This window comes from Micropterus dolomieu, linkage group LG01 (assembly GCF_021292245.1).
Source record: "Micropterus dolomieu isolate WLL.071019.BEF.003 ecotype Adirondacks linkage group LG01, ASM2129224v1, whole genome shotgun sequence".
Taxonomy (NCBI): domain Eukaryota; kingdom Metazoa; phylum Chordata; class Actinopteri; order Centrarchiformes; family Centrarchidae; genus Micropterus; species Micropterus dolomieu.
Genome location: NC_060150.1, coordinates 41,650,910 through 41,673,995, shown reverse-complemented (window position 1 = coordinate 41,673,995; position 23,086 = coordinate 41,650,910). Strand labels below are relative to the sequence as shown.

The following is a 23,086-nucleotide window of genomic DNA, read 5'->3' as shown; positions in this document are numbered from 1 at the left end:
TTTGCTATTTTTTGATTCCCTCAAAGTGACCACACATGCATGTTGTACATAGAATTGTTTATTATAAAAGACTGTACATTAACTTTTCAATCAACATATTATATGTACAAATGAAGGGCAGACAGAGATATCAGTATTTCTACCTATGAAATTGAGCCAGAAGATTTTTTTACTAAAGCAAATGGGCAAAATATCAAGGCATTAGCTGCAGTATCCTTAAATCGCAAATGGTGACCAGTGCATTTAGAAGTCAAAAATTAGGTAATGTTAGATGTAAGTTAACAGAAAAATACAATTATCAAGATGATTTGTAGACCTGAGTGACAGCTAATATTGATTGGTTGGTTTTACTTGAGTTAGAATATGTACACCTGTGTAGCCCAGAGGATTTCATGTTCAGAGCATTCAACATGGTCCTTGAACCTGGAGCAGGTCACTGTTGCTTGGTGAAGACTGAGGAGGTATTACAGTTGTTTATTGGTCTATATTACATCTGAATTGTCACATGGCAGTGTAGGGCACATGGTTACCAGTCCAATTATCACTGCACGCCACCTGCTGTCTATCAGAGCCATAGTCCAGTATTGCCAATGTTACCAATAGATCCTACAGACTTTGTGGATTAGTATAAAGTTAACAGTGATGTGACAATTTTAAAATGCTTGGTAGTAATCGAAAAATGGAATGTGATATCTTGCTTCAAATGGATCTAAATGCATGAAAAAGTAAACTCCATTTCCGTTTTTCCCAACGCAAATCAAATGCAAGTCTGCATTTAGAGGGTGAGACCATGGGAAAACCTGAAATTCACTTCAGAGTCTAAAAAGTTCAGTGATTTCAACAGTCATAAAAATTAAAAAGGTGATTACATTTACAACATAATGGAAGCATAATGGCAATAAACTTAAGATTACATTATATCGCTTAAACTTTTACATGCTTTCACGCCAAGACTGATTTTTCAGGAGCAATTGTTTCTTTGAAATACCATATACAGTATTTAATCTTGATAACTGACAGGCCATCTGCATTATTTTTTTACGAATGAGCCCTATGGAGTCGTGGAGGGCACCACTAATGAAATCTATCATAAATCGACATTCACTGAATTCACATTACATAAACCCACGTGGCTGCAGCTCACATTATATACAACGGACAGCAGAAACACTTCAACCGAAGGTGTTTACATGACATTACAATTTTATTTGTTCCATCAACGGATTCCGTTCTGAATCGCAACTTTTTCTCCAGGCAAGATGATGTCCTACAACTGTGTGACCATCGTCTTTGAGTTCAACCGGTGTGAGCATGTGCAGTCCAATTCTTTAGAAACTTTTTTTAAAAACATAATCCATAAATGTCCCCCAACCCGCCCATATAACACCAAAATAAACTAAATAGATATTACTTTTCATTTTATTTGCAATCAGTAAGGGAAAGAACATTCTGTCATATCAAAAGGGGATCATACAGTTATGTCTACGCGTCTCAGGAGTCAAGGTTGCTGTGGTCAGTCGCTCAGTGGATTACGATATGACTGAATAAATAGACTGTACTGTTACTGCGAAGTCCCTTCAGTCGGCGTAGTGCATGATGGACTCTACGTAGTTGCCGGGGAACAGGCCGGTGACGCCGTTGCAGACGCCCTCGAACCAGCCGTCATCGTTCTTCTTGATGACATAAATGATTGCCCCCTCCATGAAAGACAACTCGTCGTCCTTGTCCTTGCTGTAGTCGTAGATGGCCACCACTGGGGGGGGGGGGGGGAGAGAAAGGGAGATGTTTGTTCACGACTAGTGGTGAGTATCCAGAAATTGGTTGCACTCTATTTCTTTTTATGAGCAAACCTTTCTCGTTGTAGATCTTGGGCGCCCAGTGTGGGTCTCCATCAGCGTAGGGGTCGCTGTACTGCACGACGGCCGCATCCTCCTCCTCGTAGTCAACTGGAGGAGGCGGCGGAGGGGGAGGAGACTCGTCAAACATGGGCAAGTCATCTGGAGGCGGAGGGGGAGGCGGAGTGGGAGTATCTGCAACTGGTGAACAGAAACAGGAAATGAGATTACTAAATTGATTTTCCTTGTGAGGTTCAAAAGGTTAAGGATCACAGGTCATCATGAGCCTGGTGCTGGAGAGGGCGGCGGCGGTTGAATCATGCAGAATTAATAAGACATGCACAAGAGTGTGTATGGAAGGTATTTGAATATTAAATTCATCAAGCAGGCGACATAACTGTTAGGACTTCCCATGGAGAATTTAATAGGATGACAAACTGTAAAAGCCTCTCAAGTGGTTTGTCCTCTTGATGTGGCTCTTAAACTATTCAGGCACACATATAGGGGGGAAAAAGAGAATTGCCCATGATTTATGAACACTTCAATGATCTTATTACATTATGAGTCATGCTATTTAGTAGGTTAGAAGTTCGTATGACAGCATCTTTATAGGAATGTAGATTAACCACCACAGAAATCTTAAGTTGCTTTTCGTCAGTAATATTTAACCATATAGCAGGTTTTGGACCAGCAGGAGGCAGCAACGAGTCCCATCTTCTCCGGTCCTCTTTTACAGAGACCTTTGGCACTTTTCCCCTTAAACATTATCATTCACCTCAGCTCAACCCTGCAGCGCTACAAGAACATTCAGCATATGAATGCCAAGCTTCAGTCAGCAATAAAACCCCCTGCATGACTCACTAAATCAAAAAAAAAAAAAAAAAAAAAAACAGTAGGTGGCAGCCTCGACAGTCTCAGTTGCTTGCCTTTCCACTGCACATATTTTAAAAAGAGGGATTATTCCAGCAGCTGTGTATAAACCCCCTACTGCTAGCAAGAAACTAACAAAGCTGTGTTCCATGTAGTTTCATAGCAGAAGAAATAAATCTTGTCTCCAAACACAAGATAAAGCTACTTATAAAGTTATATAAACCAAGACGAGACTCTAATGAGACACATTCTTGGATGGTTCATTGTTGCAAGAGGTTGGTATTAATTGTTCTAAACAGATGGGGGAAGAGGATGAACAAGCACAGTGCATGCCGGGTGTTCTGGAAGTGGCAATAGTTGGCACAGATAAAGAGAAAAGTATGTCTTAGCCTCTTCACTTACTGCTCTCCTGCATCCTGGCCACAAAGCCAGTCAGAGGTATCTGTGGAGTCAGCTGGGGCATGGGGGGAGGAGGAGGAGCGATAGACACTGAAAGCCAGCAGAGAAAAGACAGAAAGGCAAAAAAAAAAGAAAAGAGAAAGCCCATCAGTCACCAAGAATGTACAGACGACAGATAAGAGTGCGCCCCCAATCCCAAGCAAACACCACAGTGACACACACCAAAGACATACACACTGCATGAAGTGTGAGCTTGTTTACATCTAATAGGACAGAGTGATGTGCAACAGAGAGAGCTGAAATGCTGGGTCAAATTATTTAACCTGTCGGCTAACAGAAACTTTAAAATGTGAACAATCTCATCTGGAATTTATAAAGAGACAATACTCCTCAGATTATTACATTCAGCTATCTGTAGCGTCTCCACAGATCAGACACTAGCGTTGTAAGGTTGAAAACTTCAGTGACGTTTGTGAGTGTGATGAGATTTCACATGATATCTGGCGATCACTGAGGCCAGAGGATAAAGTGCAGATTACGTCCGATTTCTGTCAAATGGTTCCCGCTCATGGCTCTGAAAGAAGTGGGGGCCAATGGCCAGAAGGAGGCACTGTTTGCCTTGGATGTTAATCAACCTCAACCCCAACCCTAGGGAAGCCTGCTGAACCCTCTTCACCCCAGCTGGCGTTATGTACAGAGTACTTTGAATTCTTATTTAACCATTTCCGAATTTTCACTGATCATTTGATCAATTCCAAGTTAGAGACACTTGAAACCTGAACAGTGGAAAAAAACATTATCCACTGGTTCAGTAAATGCACATCTGGGCTAATGATGGAGATGAGGTACTAGAACCCCTGGCATTAACATGCAGTGTGTCTCATGCCTTTTTCCTGAGACACACTGCATGTTAATGCCAGGTGTAAATGCACACAGACCACATTGGAATGCAATCTGAAGGGGGTCTGGCTCCCATTGTGATCTGATCTCAGCCAGGTGTAAATGTAACCCATACAGTGTGACCACATTCTTAGGGGAAAAAATCCTCCCAGCAAGTTGAAAGGTAACCTAACTCTGCTTCTTCCTGCTATCTCAAGCTGCAGACAGAAGCATTAATTAGCAAGTCTTCTCTTAAAAATAAGTGACATCCATCCATAGCAATACTTTGCTCAACCTGTTTGCTGACAAGTCGGCTAGCCCCGCCTTACTAACTTGCATATTATTCTGCGGGCAGAATAACAAACAGAAGAGTTGTAAATGCAAAGACTACATCAGATGTCGTAACCCAGACAACGTATCAAGATACTGATCAATACTAGGTAAAAAAAAGGGGATTAGAAGATAGGAATCAAACCCATGTGATGTACAGAAAACTGCATTTACCAGGTTAACTTCTGACCATGCTTTTACACGAGGCTAGAAACTTGTACTCTGCGTTGTTAGCAGACATTGATTGTCTGGACTGTATCTGCTTTAGAACCCAAGGACAAGGCAGTCTGCATCAATATTAAAGGCTGAAAAAAAAAGTACTTTCAGACTTAAAAGGGAAAAGTCTGTCAAGAATTGGCAAGTCTGACCTTCAGAAAGCAGTGATTCACTTGCAAATATGAAATATTGGGATATGGCTTCAAAGGTTAGCTTGCTTTATTTTTTGATGGTGCATGAAGTTTTTTGTTTCAATGTTTCTTTAAAGCGGGCTGGGACTGGACAGAAGGGCCTTACTTGAGTTCTGGCCATAGCCAGGAGTGCCTCCATTAATATGAGGCTGCTGTTGTTGTTGTTGTTGTTGTTGTTGCTGCTGCTGCTGCTGCTGCTGTAGTTGTTGCTGCTGCTGTAGTTGTTGCTGCTGCTGCAAGGAGAACTGGGAAGTGACTGACGGCGCCCGGCGGTAGGTGCCCGTGGCCGAAACCATAGAGACAGAGGAGTTGGAGGGGTTGTGCCGCGAAATCTGCCGCGAGATGGTTCCAAACTGGGACATTGGAGCAGGGCCCAGACCAGGCCCAGGGGCCACCACTAGAAGCACCCAGAGACAGGGAAGGATGAGATGAAAGATAGGCAAGACCGAAGAGGAGAGGGGAGGGGGGGGGGTTAGACAGAGGAGACAGAAGAGGGGGGAGCACCCAAATCATGAATCATCAAGATCGTAAAAGATAATGTGAGCTTTCAAATTCTGATTACAGCCCCACACCTTATGAAAAGACAATCAATAACCAATTAAAGAAAGCAGGTGAGCTAGAGAAGTAACAGAAATTGTTAAATGATAACAATATTACACACATATTTCACAAGGGTAAAATCCCAAGAGGTCATCTGAATAAATCCTGCACCTGAGGGTTCTTTAGAGATGTAGCAAAGGAAAAGAGAAGACAGCAGCAACAGAGCAGCCTGATCCTTCAGGTTTCAATGGCAGTGAAAATAACACTTTTCAAAGGAATGATTATATGTCAGTTTGATCGCAAGGAGAGGGGGAGTTCATGATTGAGTGCACACGTGTATCATTACACTGGCTGTCTAAGAATAACTGAATCATCTCTTCGAACAACATTAAATATGCTTAAATATATTAAGATTATAGATGCAGTGTGTGTGTGTGTGTGTGTAAGACAAAAACATAGAGGGAGAGAAAGGGTTAAAGAGAGTATTTCCTGTTCACATTTCAAGATAACAAGCTGCCTCTCAGGAGAGGCCCTGCTCTCTTATAGGGATGGGTGGAACCAGAGGAAGTAAAGCTTCAGAGGAACACAGGAGCAAACAAACTTCTTCATATTGTCGCCGGCAGAAGTAATTATAGTTGAAAGCGCGCGATGTTCTGAGGATAAAATGTGCATGTTTCAAGTGATCATCTTGCTCGAGATTGCAGTCGATCAGATATAAGCAGCCACTGTACAAACATACACACATAAAATAGTTGTTACTAATTAAAAAGCACAGCTCTGACAACAAATCAAAGCCAGTATCAGTCAGTGACTCCATGTCCATGTAAATTAAAGTTACATTAGGCAAAATTTAATGTTTGCAGCACTCAAATAGATGCTTTAATGTTTTGGAACTTCATTATCCAGAAATCATTATGTGCCATCAGCCGGCTCACCATATATCAGGTATAAATTCATCATCTAATGCACCTGGACTGGGCTATATGTAAATACATAACTTCCTTAGTTCTTAGTAACTACTAGCTAATTTCAAAGTAATGATTCACTAAATCAGGTTGCACCATTAAAAATGTCTTTGCTAGCAATGACTTTGTTAATGTGTAAACCTGTTGCTAATAAACATACGGCATGTAGTGCTGTCCAGTCTAAAGAAATAAACTATCATAACAGGAAGTTAGAGCAGAATCAACAGCTGACAACCTTTATTTTTTTATGTATTTATACATGCATACATGGGAAAAAAAGTGTTTCAGAGTTAGGAATAGGCCAACTCTAACTATCCAAACATGCTAACCTAATCAACGTTATTTTGTCATTTAGCTAGGCTAATGTTGTTGGCATGGTGTTTTTTTGTTTTGTTGTTAAATGTAATTTCAAATATCTCCAGTTTATACACTTATTAAACAGATATTTTGATCAAATCAGGTCAGGTATGTTGACAATATAATCTAAACGGGTCATATATTTAGCTAATGTTAGCTTTGTCAGTTGGTTCAGTTAGCTACACTAATATCTGGCAGTTGCTGGGTGTAAAATATTAATCTGTACGAAATAACTTATTTATGTGGTGCAACCGGTTTTAATTTAGTGATGCGTACATTTCCACGTTATAAACTTACATTACAACTGGGCTACGTTTGATGTTAGCTGGTGCAACCGGCTCCAGATCTGCCTTTTATGCAAATAAAATTGCCAAAAGGGTTCTTCAGTTATGATTTAAGCTAGAATCTGGTTTTGCCTGATGTAGCTTTACCTAAAATTACTTTTCTGGTAAAAAAAGTAAAAGGAACTCGCATCAAACATACCTGTGCAAAAGAAGTCTCAAACTCAAATATTTGTATGGAAATACTGCTCACATACAGATGGCCAGATGGCTTCACTTTATTCTATAATTTAGGTTGGTAAAAGTACTGTACTCAGTCAGAGCGGATAGCCAACAGGGTTGGATATTTTTCTAGATATACAGTAGCTTGAGGTAAAATGCAGTTTTAGTCTTTACTTACTAAGCCAGGCCTTAGGTGATATGAGACTTCTTTATTAGCCAATTACAAGAGATCTGTGAAGAATAAGGGAGTACCACCACCACCACCGATGATTGAGAAAAATGTTACTGAATATAATAAAAAGCCAGACATTTTCTCACAAGAGTATGTAACCTGTTGTGTCTTTGAACAGAAGCACATACAGTCTGTTCACACTGCAAGCAAGACAATCATCAAGCCATTTCTTCCAGAGCTGAACATTCGGAGAATCTGGCTGATATGTGGAAGGTGTCAGCTGTCATGAGCCAATAAGATTTCCATTCCTCTTCATTTCCTAAATAATGTTATTTCATCTAATGAGCCATAGTTCTTCCTAGAAAGTGCAAGTTATGCTAAGAAATTAAGAATATTCAATTAAATTCTTTTCAATTTTGTGCTTTAAATTCAAACAGCAGAAATAAATATCTCAAATGAAGTTTGAAGAAGAGCTGCATCTATTACTTAAGTTTGAAAGTAAGCATTAACTAACTAGTGGTTTATAGCTCATCAATTTACAGCAAATTAATGTATGGGCAGCCTAATTTTGTTTGGACAAAACAAGCCCCACCGTGATGACATGATTCCACATAAGAAAATCAGAAGATCTAGATTACAGTGTGTACAAACAGTCAGACATCCATCCAGACGCACAGCACCCTGATTTGTACATCTCCACCATCCGGGCAGCAGAAGAGACAGGAGCTGCCTCTGACGTCGAGGAGTCTCACCTATAGGTGGTGGTGGTGCTGGGGGGCCGAACCCGGCCAGGGGAGGAGCGGGAGGTGGTGGGGGAGGCGGAGGAACTCCCGGGGGAGCGAACATGGGCGGGACTGAAAGGAGTATTTACATTAGTAACCATTTAAAGCAGAGGCAGAACAGAGCCTGGCCTCGCTCGCCTCCTGCACCTCTACACTTTTACATAATATCACATCTCTCTACTCAAGAACCCTTCAGGGCCGGAGGAGCACCTCGACTTTGTCAAGGCGCAGTGCTGCTCCACACACACACACACACACACACACACACACACACACACACACTTCTCTGTGGTATGAATTGAGTGTTTCCATAGCGACCAGCTTACAGGGAGAGCTGTGGTTAGTACTGTGCTGCTGGCCCAATCCCGGCGAGGTAAAAACGGCTGCTACATAAACCTGAAGTATTTCTTGTTCAGCTGAAAACATTTGCAAAAGTTAAACACAACAGCATCTAACGCTTGTGTCTGGTGTAATGCAGTGCTATGTGTAGCTTGTGCGTGGTGTTATGTGGGCCTTACTGTTCCACTATAAAGCAGCAGGCCTAACGCAGCTTGGCCTATTTACACAGTAGGATAGAGAATCAACTGTGCTTAGAACACAATGGGCCTCCATAATCCCCGTCTGGTAAACATAGGCTTTGTGTAGCATAGTGTCACAAACTGCAAATAGCAATGGTCATGTTTACATCATGTCAAGTAATGCCTATTACTGCCATCACATGTATATAATATGTACAGAAATAAACTTGTTTCCTGATGTTTGTTGCTTTGAATTTCTCAATTGGGCAAATTACACAAATACTTAAATTGGACACAGACATGTTTACAGTTTAATATATATACACACACCAAAGTAAACTCTCAGCATAGGCTGTATTCTCATAATTGCAGGTCAATGTTTAGAGTCTGTGGACTATAAATAGCACATTTTTTTCATACTCAAACATGTTCCTTTAACCAGCGTTGGTACAAAAAATGAACAGAATTGTTAGGTGGGCTAGGAGCACTATAAGGCAGGTTTTACAAAATGCCTGAAGCTAGTTGAGTACAATCCTGCACTCACTTAATAGCAAGGAGAAAGGCTGACAGGCCTGTGTTAACTGTCAGTGCACGATGTGCAGCTATAGCAAAGCTCACCTGGTCCAGAGTTGGGGATGGAGGGTGTAGGCACGGCGATGGGAATGCCAGTACCGCTGCTGCCGCTGTTCTCCCTACTGCTGCTACCCCCGCTGCTTCCACTGAGGGAGGAGACAGACAGAAGAGAAAGAGGACATCGTTTTATTCAGGGCAACCTGCTCAGACTGCAGAGCAGGTTAATACTGCAGATAAACGGACGGCGCTGCATATGTGCTATTGTCCTATTTAGAATTCTGAGACTGCAAAACTTCATAATCGGCCTTTAAAGTACAGCAAGCATCGGACTTTCCACATCTTCTCTCACACTGATTGTTTCTGTCTATTGGCTTGTTAGGAGGGAGCAGCAGAGTGACCCGCCTAGGTGAGTAGGACATGAGTGAAGACTTTTGTTTTGAATCAGTCAGACTAACCGATTAAAATAGAATATAGTCCAGGTTTAAAAGTAATAGTTTACATAAACCACCTAAAAATATCTTGCTTTAGATTGTCCACAAACTTCCAGTGACTATCATAAGCGCTCTGTGTTTTTAGTCTAATAATAAGTTTTGCTTTTATTTAGCAGCTGACATTAAGAAGGGGTGAATCCAAAACTACAAAACACTTTGTTTGGCAAAGGCTCATATCATGTACAACAATCTATTCAAATGCTGTGGAGTTAGTGAATTAACTACAGGAAACAAAGACATAATGCATGCCGGCTTTATGAGAACAGTGTTCACACAGCCACAGATGCTGCTAATGTAGCCAGTCAATATTAACAGTGCTGATACAATTAACTGATTGAACGTTAGTCAATTTACAAAATAAATGTGATTTTGTCACATGTGAAATGCGCCCATATGTGAAAGTTTCATTGCTGAAATGTGATTGTTTCTGAAATCAATTCATTGCTGAATTGGATGATGGAGAATTCTTTACTTTATATATTTTTTCTGGTCCTAAAGGCTGCATTACAGTAAAGTGATAGTTAATTCACTAATTTTACAGTTCTAGTTAAGAGGCAGGATAAGCAAATAACAAATCACTTTAAACTTGGCCATCATATCCACCTCTCTAATTTACCGCCTCTGAGGATATAGGGCATGGGAGTATAGTATGTATGTCAGCTCTGCTGTGGCCTGTATAAGCGTCGTTTCACCCTCTGTTTGACCCCAGGGCTCTTAGATCAATGTTCTGGCCAACTAAATCCCCCCTCTCCAGCGCTCAATCACTCGCTCGGGCCAGCCTTGATCCTCATTTCTGCTCCAGCCCCTCACCCCACCCCTTTCTGCCCCTTTCATCCCTGCTTTTCAACTGATACATCTCCCTACCTCTCTCCCCTAACCATCCCTCGACCTCTTTGCCTGTTAAAATGATTCCCCATACGTCTCCCTCGCCCCTCACCCCCAGTCCCCTCTTATTTCTTCCATCCCTCTGAACCCCTGCTCGCTCCCACCTCCCCCCACATCTCTCTCCCCTTTTCCAATCATCCCCCTTTTCTCCTCTCTGATCTGTGTCAGCTGAGCCCTGGGGCATTCCAGGCACAGACAGCAGGGGTTACCCCTCTGAAGGATGTTGGTGGCAGTGGGAGCTAAGTGTCTGCGGGAATAAAGGCTAAACAATATTGTGAAGTGAACGGCATACTTCACTCCCCCGTCTGCATGTTCTGCATTTATCCATTCTAATCCCTCTATAACTCACCCGTTCCTTCGCTAACCCATTTATCTCTTCCCCAGCTTTTGCTTTGTTTCAACCATAGACTGTATGGCTTCAACTCACTCGCTGTGAAATAAAAGCACTAGGCTCCATTTCTTCTGCTCCAGCTTCCTGCCTGCCTCGCTCATTCAGCCTCTACTCAATGCAGAGTTGTTTATAAAGCAACTGTCTGTGACATGTACAAAGTCAATGCAAAGACGCCTTGAGCCGCAATTTCCTGTCAGGCGGTGCGAAGGAATTCGGGTGAGTCGAATATTTTCAACTCAATCAAGAAAGTCGCATGAGGCTGAGTCGCGATAACCTATAAGTGTTGCGATTATCCGTACGTCACCGAAGGCTTCAGAGCGATGTGTGGAGAGGGGAGAGCGGGGGATTGAAAGTCTGCTGGTCGACGAAGAGCAGCTAAACCTGGGGGAGAGGAGCAGGGAGCAGCGCTCCAACCTTTGGACAAATAAACACCTGTAGTCGGGCTGGATTATGCTCTAACGACTACGCAGTTTACTCGCAGGAGGAGCTCGGAGTAAACTGCTTTTATTAAATTAGTTTTTTACTTAAGTTTTTGGGATTACAACGTTGATTTATCTTCACTGGAGCTTCTCAGCAGCTAGCCTCCGTGCACATCCGGTTCCAGTGTTGTTGTCAGCGTCGTTAGCTCTGTCGGACTACGACTTAATATTTATATAAAAACCGGACAAAACTGGACATTACTTGGAGAAAAGAAAGCGTTAAACTACCCGAGTTCAGAAAACATGTGTCTATAACTTTATTCCAGCTATCATTGTACTTTACTGTGACCAAGTTACCATAGCCTAGCCATGATCGATCCAAACTCCATTCAGAAAACAAACATTTAAGAAGTTGTTGTCCTGCTGTCTTGCTGACAGACCTGACAAGGCATGAATTCATATGTTTAACAAATCTGCATCATGTTGTAGTTATTTCGGCATCAGTTTAATCCGTTTATTGCTATTTAATCACAGCAAAATGTTTACTTTGGGTTCATACAGCTGTAGTAATGGCAAGTTGTGTTTATTCATGTTATCGCGTTAGAATCGCCTTCTCGCGTTGTGTGTGAACACTTGCAGCGAGGAAAGCGTCGCGAGGGGAAAATTTGGTTTGAATGCCGCATTAGAGAAGTTCCAGCTCACTTGCTCACAGCTGACAAAAATCCCAGGAGCCAAATGAAGAAAAACACACTGTTCTCAGTGAAGGGAACAAAAACTAAGAACAATATGCAAAAAGTATGTGCTTAACCATTGTGACATCATAGGATATGACATAAGCAAGATCATTGACCTGCAGCACCGAGAGCCCCTGCACACCCACCGTTTTAGATTCTGCATGCGCAAGTTTCAACTGAAAATAGCGGTACAGGAAACGGTAAAATACGAGTGAAAAAAGACCAAACAAAAACAACGCATCTATCTCTGTGTGTGTGTGTGTGTGTGTGTGTGTGTATGTGTAGGCATACATCTTTTATAAGTAGCCCAGAGCATAATCTAAAAGATGAAAAAGAGTGAAAGTTCCTTGCTTACAAAGACTGACAATAGTTACTGAGGCTTTAGATGTGCATAAGTAAGAGACCCGGATTCAATTCCCCACTGTGACACATCCACCAATGTGTCTCTGAGCAAGACTCTTAACCCATAGTTGCTCCAGAGGCGCGCAACCTCTGACATATATAGCAAATGTAAGTCACTTTGGATAAAAGCTAAATGAATAAATGTAAATGTAATAAATGACCTAAAACGCTTTAACATGGGGGGGGGGGGTTGCTTCTTGAAGAATTGGCATAAGATAAGTTACGCCAAGATACAAGATAAATTACGCCAAATTCAACTATATTGCAAAATATTTTAAGACCACTTGTAAAATTAACATTCAGCCATCTTGCAAGAACAAATGCACTGAGCCTGCAGATGTTATATAGGATGGTTCACAATTATGGTTAAAATGATTAAAAAGTATTGGTGGCATCACTCCAGCAAATGACGTAGGCGTGTTTGCCGGTTCAAGGTTTTAGATATTTAAAACTTATTTAAAACCTTAGCCCCTTGACCCTAATTACTTTGCAATTTGGTTTAAAATGGACAAAAGTGGAAGGATAGTAGTTGTAGCTGGCACAATTCAGAAAAAGTGGGAAAGGCACATTGGATTATCTGGATTTATTGCATTTTGAACCATCTTAAATGCAGCCTTTTAATGTGGATACTAGTAGTCAGGATACTATGGTGACTGTAATGAGCACGTTTTCTTAAACGATACCTCAATAGGACAGTATTATCTTTCCCGCAGAAAGATATTAGATAATAACAGGGAACACACAGCAGGAACATGCAGACGCCTATATTAAATTTAGACCTCAGTTGAGGATGGCAGAGACGGATGAGCTGAATAAGCACAGCCTACTTCAAGCCTCTGTAATCAAATAGTGATGCCACAGCAAAAGTAGCTGAAGCAGGGCGGGTACAGCTCCACTCTGAGGACAGCGTCAGTTTGGTAAAGCGACATTAGGGTGGCTTTAAACCACAGATCGGTAACAGTGATGCTGAGCAGCCAAAAGATCTGCACATTTGCAATGTTGTTGCTCCGCAGCCCTTAAGCATCTGAAGCCACTAATTACAACAAGACATGGAGTTTGGTTTTAATTGTTAAAGCAGAAGAAACTCTGGGGAAGTTCTGTGTGAATGAGCAGCTTTTTGCAAACATACACGAGAAGTTGGGCGAGGGTAGGGAGAATTAAAAGTGATGTAATATTTATGAGCATCACAGTCAGCATAACAGGCTTTTTAGCTAATGAGGTGACTTCTTTCACTCGTAACTCAAATTTGAACACTCCTTGGGAGCCATGTTCAAGGGTTTCTGTGCTGCAGTTGACTTAGTTTTTTTTTTTGAAACGCACTCTATATCAGAGGCTTTCACAGATATTAATATCAGAGTGATTCAGGCCGCGGTGAGAAACCCTCCAGGCCTTGTCAAACAAATGCTGGATTTAGTGTAGCGGAGAGGAAGAAGAGGTGCGAAAGTGCTCTAAGCTGCTCAACTAAATGAAGAGATTAGAACCACCTGGCATGGAGGGGACATTACTGAAACACTGAGTGCACATTTAGGCCCCATCCACACTACTGCGTTTTTGAATTAAAACGGAGACCTTTTGCTACGTTTGCACCTCCCGTCCAAACTACAACGACAAAGCGAAGACCTTAAACTGAGAAGTTTGGAAACGCTGCCGTTTTGCGTTTCAAAACTCCGGAGGGCGTTTTCGTGAAGACGGGCCAAAACGGAGGACTTTACAAACGATGACGCAGCCGCTCACGCTCGGCACTCTGATTGGGTCTTGCAAAGCAGAAACACAATGCTGCTGACCGGGTTTTTGACATCATATTTTTATTAAAATATTCTGTACCGTGCAAATAACACTCATCTGCCTACACTTGTACCGTGCATGTCACAGTTTACTTTGCAACAACTCCCAGTCTGTTTTCTGCCGCCACACTCCCGTGTTACATTCAGTAACAGTCCCAGCTTGTTACTGATTCATGCAACAACAAAACAAAAAACTGGTCTGATGCTTAGTGTGTATTTATTTATTCTTTCACCAAATCTTCTGTAACTACGGAATTGACCATCTGCTTCATGTTTACACTGGCACGCGCATGCCGAGTGCACCTGAATGGGTCCTAGCTGTGCGTTTTCAGTCGTTTTAATGTAGATGGAGATCAACTCCAAAACGCAGCGGAAACGCTGGTGTGGACGGAGAGCGTATTCGTTTTAATTCTCCGTTTGTAAACTAAAACGGAATAGTGTGGATGGGAGAGAGAGGTGGGACAAGCCGAGGTGTTGGTGTGTATGAGTGTGTCAGAGTGTGGGGAGAAGAGAAGCTGCAAAGCATTAAAGTTTAATTTGCGTTAAACTATTTAACCTAGTACTCTTGCATACACATCAAGTCCTCATTGGTGTATCATGATTCTGTATAAGTCATGATGTCCCAGTGTGCCTGACGCCACAAGGAAATCTCTCTGCGTCTTCATTAGTGTCTTCTTGTACGTAATTATTTTCATCATATTATTGGCAATTTTTCGGAAGAATCGATTAATCATTTAGTCTATGAAATGTTTGATGTAATCTACTGCTGTCTTCAAAGTTCACAAGGATGGCACCTTGTAATTGTTCGTTTGTCTCAAGCAACAGTCCAAAAGATATTTAATTTACAACGATACAAAACAGTAAAAAGCAGTTAATCACCACATTTGAGAAGCTCAAACCTGATAAATGACTGATAAATATGAATCAACTGTCAAAATAGTCGATATCAGAACTGAGCATGTGTATCTGTATATCAGCTTGAGCATGTGTGACAGACTGTCAGGCCTCCTCGTTTTTTTATCTACCTGTGTGTGCGCTGCCTCTGGTTGAGCGACGCCGTGCGTCCGGGGCTGTGCTGCTGCCCGTGCAGGCTGCCGAGTCGGGCGGGGCTGGTCATGTAGTCATTGGGCACCGTGGGCGGCTTCACCGGCTCCAGGGTCTTGTAGGATGTGTTGCGTCTGCAGCAAAATGAGAAGAAACGAAAGGCAAATAATGACGAGTGTCATAATTCAGTGCAAATCCTACTATCAAAACTGACACAGTTTTCACTGGAGTGTTGTTAATCCTATCAGTTTTCCCAGCTGGGTGCTGTGTGCTAAAGGCTGGAAGTTTACCCTTGGAATTAATATCTGATTAGTGTCGCTGACTGCTGGTGTGCATCAGAGGACGACTTGCATCATCAGGGCATGACACCTGTCTGACACTAACAGATAAAGTTCAGGCAAGCTCCCAGACCTCGCTTTTTTTCCCCCCTTTCCTCTGGCTTCACTTACATTACTTTTGTCATTTTAAATATGTATGTGAGCCAAAACCACAAAACGCAGCCATCACGACCACACTTGATTTAAAAATGTATGTCATGGGGCATCTTGTTAGCTGTTTATTCTACTATATTACTGTGTTATTTCATGTTACTCTTCATGTCACATTTATTCATTAAAAAAGCAAAAATGCCCCCCAAAAAGAGACAAAAAAAGAAGTGTTCTTTAACTGCATGTTCTTTAATCACCCTGAAAGAGTTCTGTTTTGTTCATTCGTTTGATAATTAGAGGATTAGTCTTCCCTTCATGGTTTCTAAAATGGAAATCATACCCGATCGTGCCACGCCCTGACATGGGAGGGCTCGGCGGCTTCTGCGTGGGCGGAGTGGTCCTCGATAGTGTTCCTCCTCTGATTGACTGATTGTTTCCATGTTGCTGTGGTCGGAAGAAAAAAAAACCCCAATGACTTTTATTTAACAAACAAATGACTACGGGCGCTGTGAGTGATTACTACTTGTGTGACAAAAATCCTAATCTATAGGCTTCCCAGATGAAGACTCAACAGCATAGATGTATAACTTTCAGCTGGTGATATTTGAAGGGGTTATGTAACCCAGCATGTGTTTAACTCAGGCACAGGGTGTTTGCTGCTGAATGCAGGTTTGAAATCTCTGTGTTGTTTCAGCTAGTCTTCTTACAAAACACACGTCTTAACAAACATGTAACTTCCAAAAAGCTATAAATAACTAAAGCTTGGAATTTAGCAACATCTGGATTTGCAGCATTGCAAATTTCACATACTTAACGATACATAGTATATGCTTTCTCTGGGAAGCCTATAAGGATTTATGGACAACTACATGACATGTAAAGTAAATGACAACAGAGTTGGTAAACTGACAGGGAGGGTGTTACAGAGCCTCAGACTGTGTGTGCTGGGCTAAGAGGACTATATTACAAGTTGGTTAATGGGAATAACATGGGAGATGACAACAAAAACCATATCTATAGGAGTTTGCTGTACAAGGGAGTTGGACGACTCTACCAATAATGCATTATAGTAAAATAGGTCATGTGACAAACCAGACTTACCTTGGCTTTTAGCCACTTATGTGGGTGGAGGATTAAAAAAACAGAAGAGAGAGAAAGAAGGCATGTCAAAATAGCCATGTCTAAACGAATCAGTAGAAGTCAAAGTACAAGCGAGCAGGAGAAAAATGATTCCTTGCTGTATTTACACAGAGCAAACATTTAGTAAGACCTGGGTAGGTCGGCAGTTACAAGTCATACTACCAGAAAAAAACACTGTGGCTGCTGCTGTCTCTACTTAGACCTACAGCACCACACCCAGTACAGTCAGAGTGGAAGGAAATCCCAGGGATCTAATGGCAGAGCTATTGTGCACACGTGAAAAAAGTTGTATCTTAACAGGGTGTTAAAAGGTCCCATATGATGTAAATTATGTTTTCAATTCTTTTCAATATAAATGAGTCCCCAGTGTGTCTAAAGACCCTTAAACTATGAGAAAAAATTAGCATAATACCTGAAAATGTATCTTTGTACATCAAAAAGCTGCATGGCAATGATACAAACGACCTCTGTACTTGTGTGGCCCAATATCAAAGAAAATATGAAGCCAAAATAGCAGTGGGGTTGGACAACTACAGAGTCAAGTGGCTCATCTATAATGCAGCTTCCCCAGTGGCCTTTGCAGAAAGCATTGTAGCATCACAAAACCACAAGGCCACCAGGAGAGAAAATGAAACCAACAGCAAATTCATGGTTTAGGTCAGTATGAAGTGATGTCTGCCTCTTTTAAAAACAGCAAACACCTTCAGTGCAGCTGTGAATGGTAAATTTCACTCTCCCGGGTTATCAGAGCTAGACGAGATTCAATTTACAATCTAGGTCATGCTAGAAATGCCAAGGCCTACCACTGCCTTCCCTTATCTTTATGGCCAATGCTGTATCTCTGTGTTGCGGCACAAACCAGAGAGTCAGCGTGGAAATGCTTTAGTAACATCAAAGTTAAATTATGAACAGACAGGTTCAGATTAAGGTCACTATCAACCCAAAAAAGGCTTAGCATGTCGAGCCTGGGTGAAAATCTAGAGCAATGCAGTGTCTCAGAACTGGGCGAGTCTGTCGGGTCAGTTAGCGCCGATAGCAGTTAGTGCTAAAATGAATCTACACTGAACAAAATTATAAGCGCCACACTTTTGTTTTTGCCCCCATTCATCATGAGCTGAACTCATGTGTTGCACTGCGTGAGGCAAATGATGGTCACACTAGATACTGACTGGTTTCCGGACCCCCGACCCCCCCAATACAGTGAAACTGTACATTTTCAAGTGGCCTTTTATTGTGGCCAGCCTGTGCAATACCATGCTGTCTGATCAGCATCTTGATATGCCCCCACTTGTGAGGTGGATGGATTATCTCAGCAAATGAGAAGTACTCACTAACACAGATTTTGACAGATTTAAGAACAATATTTAGAGAAATAGGCCTTTTGTGTACATAGAGAAAGACTTCGATCTTTGAGTTCAGCTCTTAATGAATGGGGGTAAAAACAAAAGTGTTAAGTTTATAATTTTGTTCAGTGTCTAAAAACAAGATCATTTGGGGCATTTTTTGGCAGTGGATAAATTGTTGATATTGCAGGAAGTAATGGAAGAAGAAGCAGCAGCCACAGTGAGCTTTTTTTCTTTATTATTTAACCACAGTTCCTGTTACAACCAGTAACCACGGGTGTCGCCAAATCAACCAGGACTAAAATCTTAAGGATTGTAACTTGAGAGAATGGTGCCTTTCAAACCGCACACAGAGAAACAAAAAAAAAAGAAAAGAAAAAGATCATGACTTTGTCAAATCAAGAAAAATAACCAAAAATTCCCCCCAAACCCAAAGTATCCATCATAACTGACAAAATAAATATCAAAATATTGCAAGCGTCCCTAGATTCCACAAAGCCCCTCTGACAAGAATAACATCAGCTGACCGGAAGAATAAATCTTTCTTATTAAAGCTAAAAAGCATCAGTATGCTCACTTACAATAGCGAAATATGTCAGAGGTCGCGCGGCTCTGGAGCAACTAGGAGTTAAGCGTCTTGCTCAGGGATACGCCCCAGTGGGGAGTTGAACCTGGGTCTCTCACACCGAAGGCATGCGTCCTATCCACTGCCCCACCACCACCCTGCTTATTATTGATATGACGCTGCTGCGTTCAGAAGAATCTGATCATCTACTACATTCATTTCACCTTATTTTTTCTTTTTGTCACTCCTTTGGATTGGAGAACCTCTACTATTCAATAATGTATATAAACGCTACATGATGCTTCTTCTCTGTATTTCATCTCATGCCTTGGTGTTTAATAATACAAACGCTGTGTGAGTCCGTAAAACCAATTCAACATTTAGGCCAGTGCAAACACTCAGGCAGATGTAGTGAGTTTCAGAGTTAACTGGAGGCAATGTACATGATTTAAACTCCTATTAAAGTATTGATTTTGGTCTGTAAGTAAACCATGGCTATAGATATTCTATACGAGCCTGGCATTTGACAGCAGCCATCAGGGGATACAATATGAATTAATATGGAGTATTGATGTCGAGTATTGATTGGCTCTTTTGGCTGTGACATGCATAGATGAGATGATGTGAGTGATGTAGGAGCGTGTGTACAGGTGTATGTGTGTTCCCCATTGGATTCACTTACTAAATGCAACATTTATATAGACATTTAAAAGGAGAAAATCCACTGAGATTAGGCCCAGAGTAATACGTAATGTTCTTAAAATAGATGCACTCTCAAAGCAGCAATGAAGCACGACGGTTTTAGTCATTTGACGCTATTGTGCAATCATGTCATGCTATCCTAATTTTGAGCAACTCTTCGATTTAATCTTACACAGCAGAGTCAGAACCGTGGATGATTCACATTAGACCTCACTGTGACTTTGCTTGCTTTCTTTCCTGTGATTATAGAAAATGTATTGTAATTTTAAAAAGTATGAATATAACTTTGCACATTTGGTTTTTGACCTTGGAAACAGCAGTCGACAAACCAATCTAACCTCAAAGTCCACTTACTAACTGTTCGGGAGCTTTTAATCATATCACATGATCTTCATCAGTACATGGGGTTTGCCCTGTAGTTATGAAATTGTAGATTTCCTTTTTTTTTTTTTTTTTTAGATAAGGAAAAATAAAAGAACATTTGAACATCCACAATATCATGACAACTGCTGATGAAGATCATGATCAGAGGTTCCAGAGTAGCTGCTATTTATTGTCTTTACAACAATATGATCTGTTGATTTAATGAAGGTGCCCACATTCAGGTCTGTATAAATTCTGGTTAAAACACTTGAGTTTAACTGTTTTTCAAAAAGTGCACCCTAAGTGACATCTAATTATCTAAGTGAATCTAAAAACTTAAGCTGTAATATTAAATTGATATGCAGAAATACCATTTGGAAATACTATCTTATGATAAAAACAATAGTTTTACTTTGTGAAATACTCGTATTCACTTTCTTGCTGGGAGTTATAGGTCTGTACAAAATGTTCAGAAGACTTGGTGAAAACTTGGTCCCGGTCTTGAGAAACACACCCAAATAAAAAAGGCTTCACTCCCCATTAGCCATCACAACCTTCCACCATGACGGAGGGGTCCAGTGTAATTCCTTGTATAGTAAATTGAGAGTGACACAATGGCTTTTATCCTATCTTATCAATGCCTCCAACACTACGGGACGATAATGGCGGGCCTCTAATCCAATCTGTCTGACAGCTGCAATGGATTTGCTGATTGATGGGTCGGGGGGGGGTTGAGATCGCAAAAATGCCTGCGGCCATCAGTAAATGCCGTCATTACCACCACTGTCAAGGAGACCCAGTGACCCCTAAAGCGAGCCCTAATGGCAGAGATGGTGTAAAAATCTCACATTTGGATAGTCAGTGTTTCTACTTTGACTGTACTGATGTTACAATTAGATTAGTAGTTTATTTTCACAACATCATTACTCTGCAGGTTTACAGAAACTGGAGAACGAGATTAGGCGGGCGGTTGGGGCCTAAGTGCCTTTAAAAACGGCTCACAAATGTGTCTCCGCTCGCCATTTTCACAACGCACCATGAATAGAGCTGTTTTCTGAAAGCTGAATGATGTAATCTTTTTTAGTTCATCTCCACCCCCAACCCGTTCCCACCAACCCACGCTGGAACATATTCCTGTAGGGTCACAAGGGGTGCTTTCTGAAGATGAAAGAGAAAGCACAAGAGACGGAGCGAGAAAACGAGTCAAAGTGGGAGAAAGAAGAGAAGGAGGGAGAAAGGAATACCTCTGGCAAGAAAAGGGGGGGGGGGGATTTGATATAGTAGAACAAGAAAGTTGAGGAACAGAAGCAGAGATAAACTAATGGACTGAGTGTAGAGAAATCTCATTGGGGAACAGTTATAAAACAGAGAAAAATACACACAATAAAAAAAATAAAAAAAGCAAAACAAAAAAAAGTCTGCTTACCTTAACGCCATGGCCGACGTCGTCCAGTACAGTGTAGTCAATGGGCTTCCTGATGTACCTGACCGGCCGCTCCACATTAGGTGGCGCTATGATCTTATGTGTCCTGGATGTGTTCTTGTTGGTGGTCAGGATCCCGATCTCCCGCCTGGCCACCTTCTCTTTATGGATGTCCACCGTCTGTAAATGACAGAGGGGATGTGATTGATGCCACAGTGGAAACACAGAGACACGCAGTACAACAGGGAGCTCTGGGATTGAATGAGCTTGTCATACAGCGGCTTAAGAAGGTTTAATTAAATCATGAGGCTTTGCTTTTCATCAAAGAGGTCCATAATCTTTTTACAACAGCCTGTGCACATTATTAAAATCGACTGTGGCAGAAACGAGGTCCCGAACCAAATAATGACCGAAGCATGTTATATGAACATTGCTGACTTTGATAATTGATGGGAATGAGTTTACTGGCCCTAAATCCAGATGTAACTAATTATTAATTTAATTCTAAGGTCAAAACACACAAAAACGTGAAAATGTAAAATCAAAAAATGATGGTTTAGAATTGAAAGTGAAGAAATGTAACCGAAGTGATGCAATTGAAAGAATTGAAACATTTCAAATTATACACAAGTCTATTGTGTATTTAAATCATATTCTCACAGATCTATTAGCAGAAAAACATCTCTTTCATCTCCCTTTTGCAAAATGCTAGGGCCAAATTGTGATGCATTATTCATGCTCCTGGAGACAAAGACCGTTTTCCTGCTGAAACTGGACCAATGTTCGATTAATTACCCAGTCCCTTTTATCAAAGCGAATTACTTTAAAGATGCATTAGGAAACCTTGGCTCCAAATGACTAAAATAACTTATTGGAAACCTGAACTCTGAAATCATGCTACCTTTTTTTAATACCCTGCAGGAATATGAATGAGACAGTGGATCTTAAGTTTCTGAATCTGGATTTCTCAAAGTTTCATGTAGCACCTGATTTGGGCAAATTGTTCAATAGATGTTAAACAAACTTGAGTGTATTTGTCACTGGCCCTGTGGTAAGTGTATTATTCCACAAAATATTACCTAGTGCAGCTTTAATCACTAGACAGCCAAGGCAAGAGGGGGATGCCTTGGAGTAGATTCCTCTTTGTTACCATTACTTGAATTTCCAAACAATCTCTGGCTGCAACTATCTATAACCTAACTTATACTGAATTTTAATATCCCTTAGATTTGTTTGTTTTTCTAAAATTGTGACCAAGCTACATACTGAGTGGGACATTTTACAGTGTAAAATCAGTCAGTGTTCTCTAGTGGACGAACTACATAATGGTGAGATCCTAAATGACCTCAAACCTAGTTTAGCATTTCTGTACTTTCCTGTTATTCATCAGCCAACATATCGATACCAATATATCTGCAACAAGCTAACACCAGCCAATATATTGGCCTGACTATCACTCTAGCTTTACAACTAACAATTACTTTCATTAAGGATTGATCAGATTTTTCCCCCCCTCAATAAATTGTTAAATCATTTGGTCTGTAAAATGTCAGAAAATTGTGAAATATTCCCATCACAATTTCCTGAAGCCCAAGGGGATGTCTTTAAATCGCTTGCTATGGCTGACCAACAATCCCACACCCAGAGATATTCAATTCACAACTAATAAAAGCAGCAAATCCTCACATTTGAGGAGCTTGAACCAAATGTTTGAAATATTTGTTTGAATTGTCAACCATTTTGATCGTTTATCAACTTCAATCAAATCTTCAACACATCTCAGCACCATCACACAGCACTGCATTTCCAGAAGCAGCTGCCCTTCACTGAGAGATGAAAGGC

General features: G+C 41.2%; 1 protein-coding gene across 6 annotated transcripts in view; it reads right to left on the bottom strand.

Annotated features, from left to right (window-relative positions):
• Positions 1-40: 40 nt before the first annotated feature.
• The window catches only part of abi1a (abl-interactor 1a), a 52,705-nt gene continuing 29,659 nt past the window's right edge, over positions 41-23,086 (bottom strand). The window contains exons 4-11 of one of the 6 annotated variants that reach the window (XM_046029267.1): positions 16,049-16,152; positions 15,262-15,414; positions 9,176-9,276; positions 8,010-8,111; positions 4,827-5,117; positions 3,108-3,194; positions 1,851-2,036; positions 41-1,753 (exon numbers count right to left, since the gene is read on the bottom strand). In XM_046029267.1, coding sequence (XP_045885223.1) covers positions 1,578-1,753; positions 1,851-2,036; positions 3,108-3,194; positions 4,827-5,117; positions 8,010-8,111; positions 9,176-9,276; positions 15,262-15,414; positions 16,049-16,152 — 1,200 coding nt within the window. In that variant the 3' untranslated portion in view covers positions 41-1,577. Of the gene's footprint in view, positions 1,754-1,850; positions 2,037-3,107; positions 3,195-4,826; positions 5,118-8,009; positions 8,112-9,175; positions 9,277-15,261; positions 15,415-16,048; positions 16,153-16,809; positions 16,825-23,086 lie in introns of all 6 variants that reach the window. The other 5 variants (XM_046029574.1, XM_046029343.1, XM_046029424.1 and 2 more) reach the window with 5 other exon arrangements.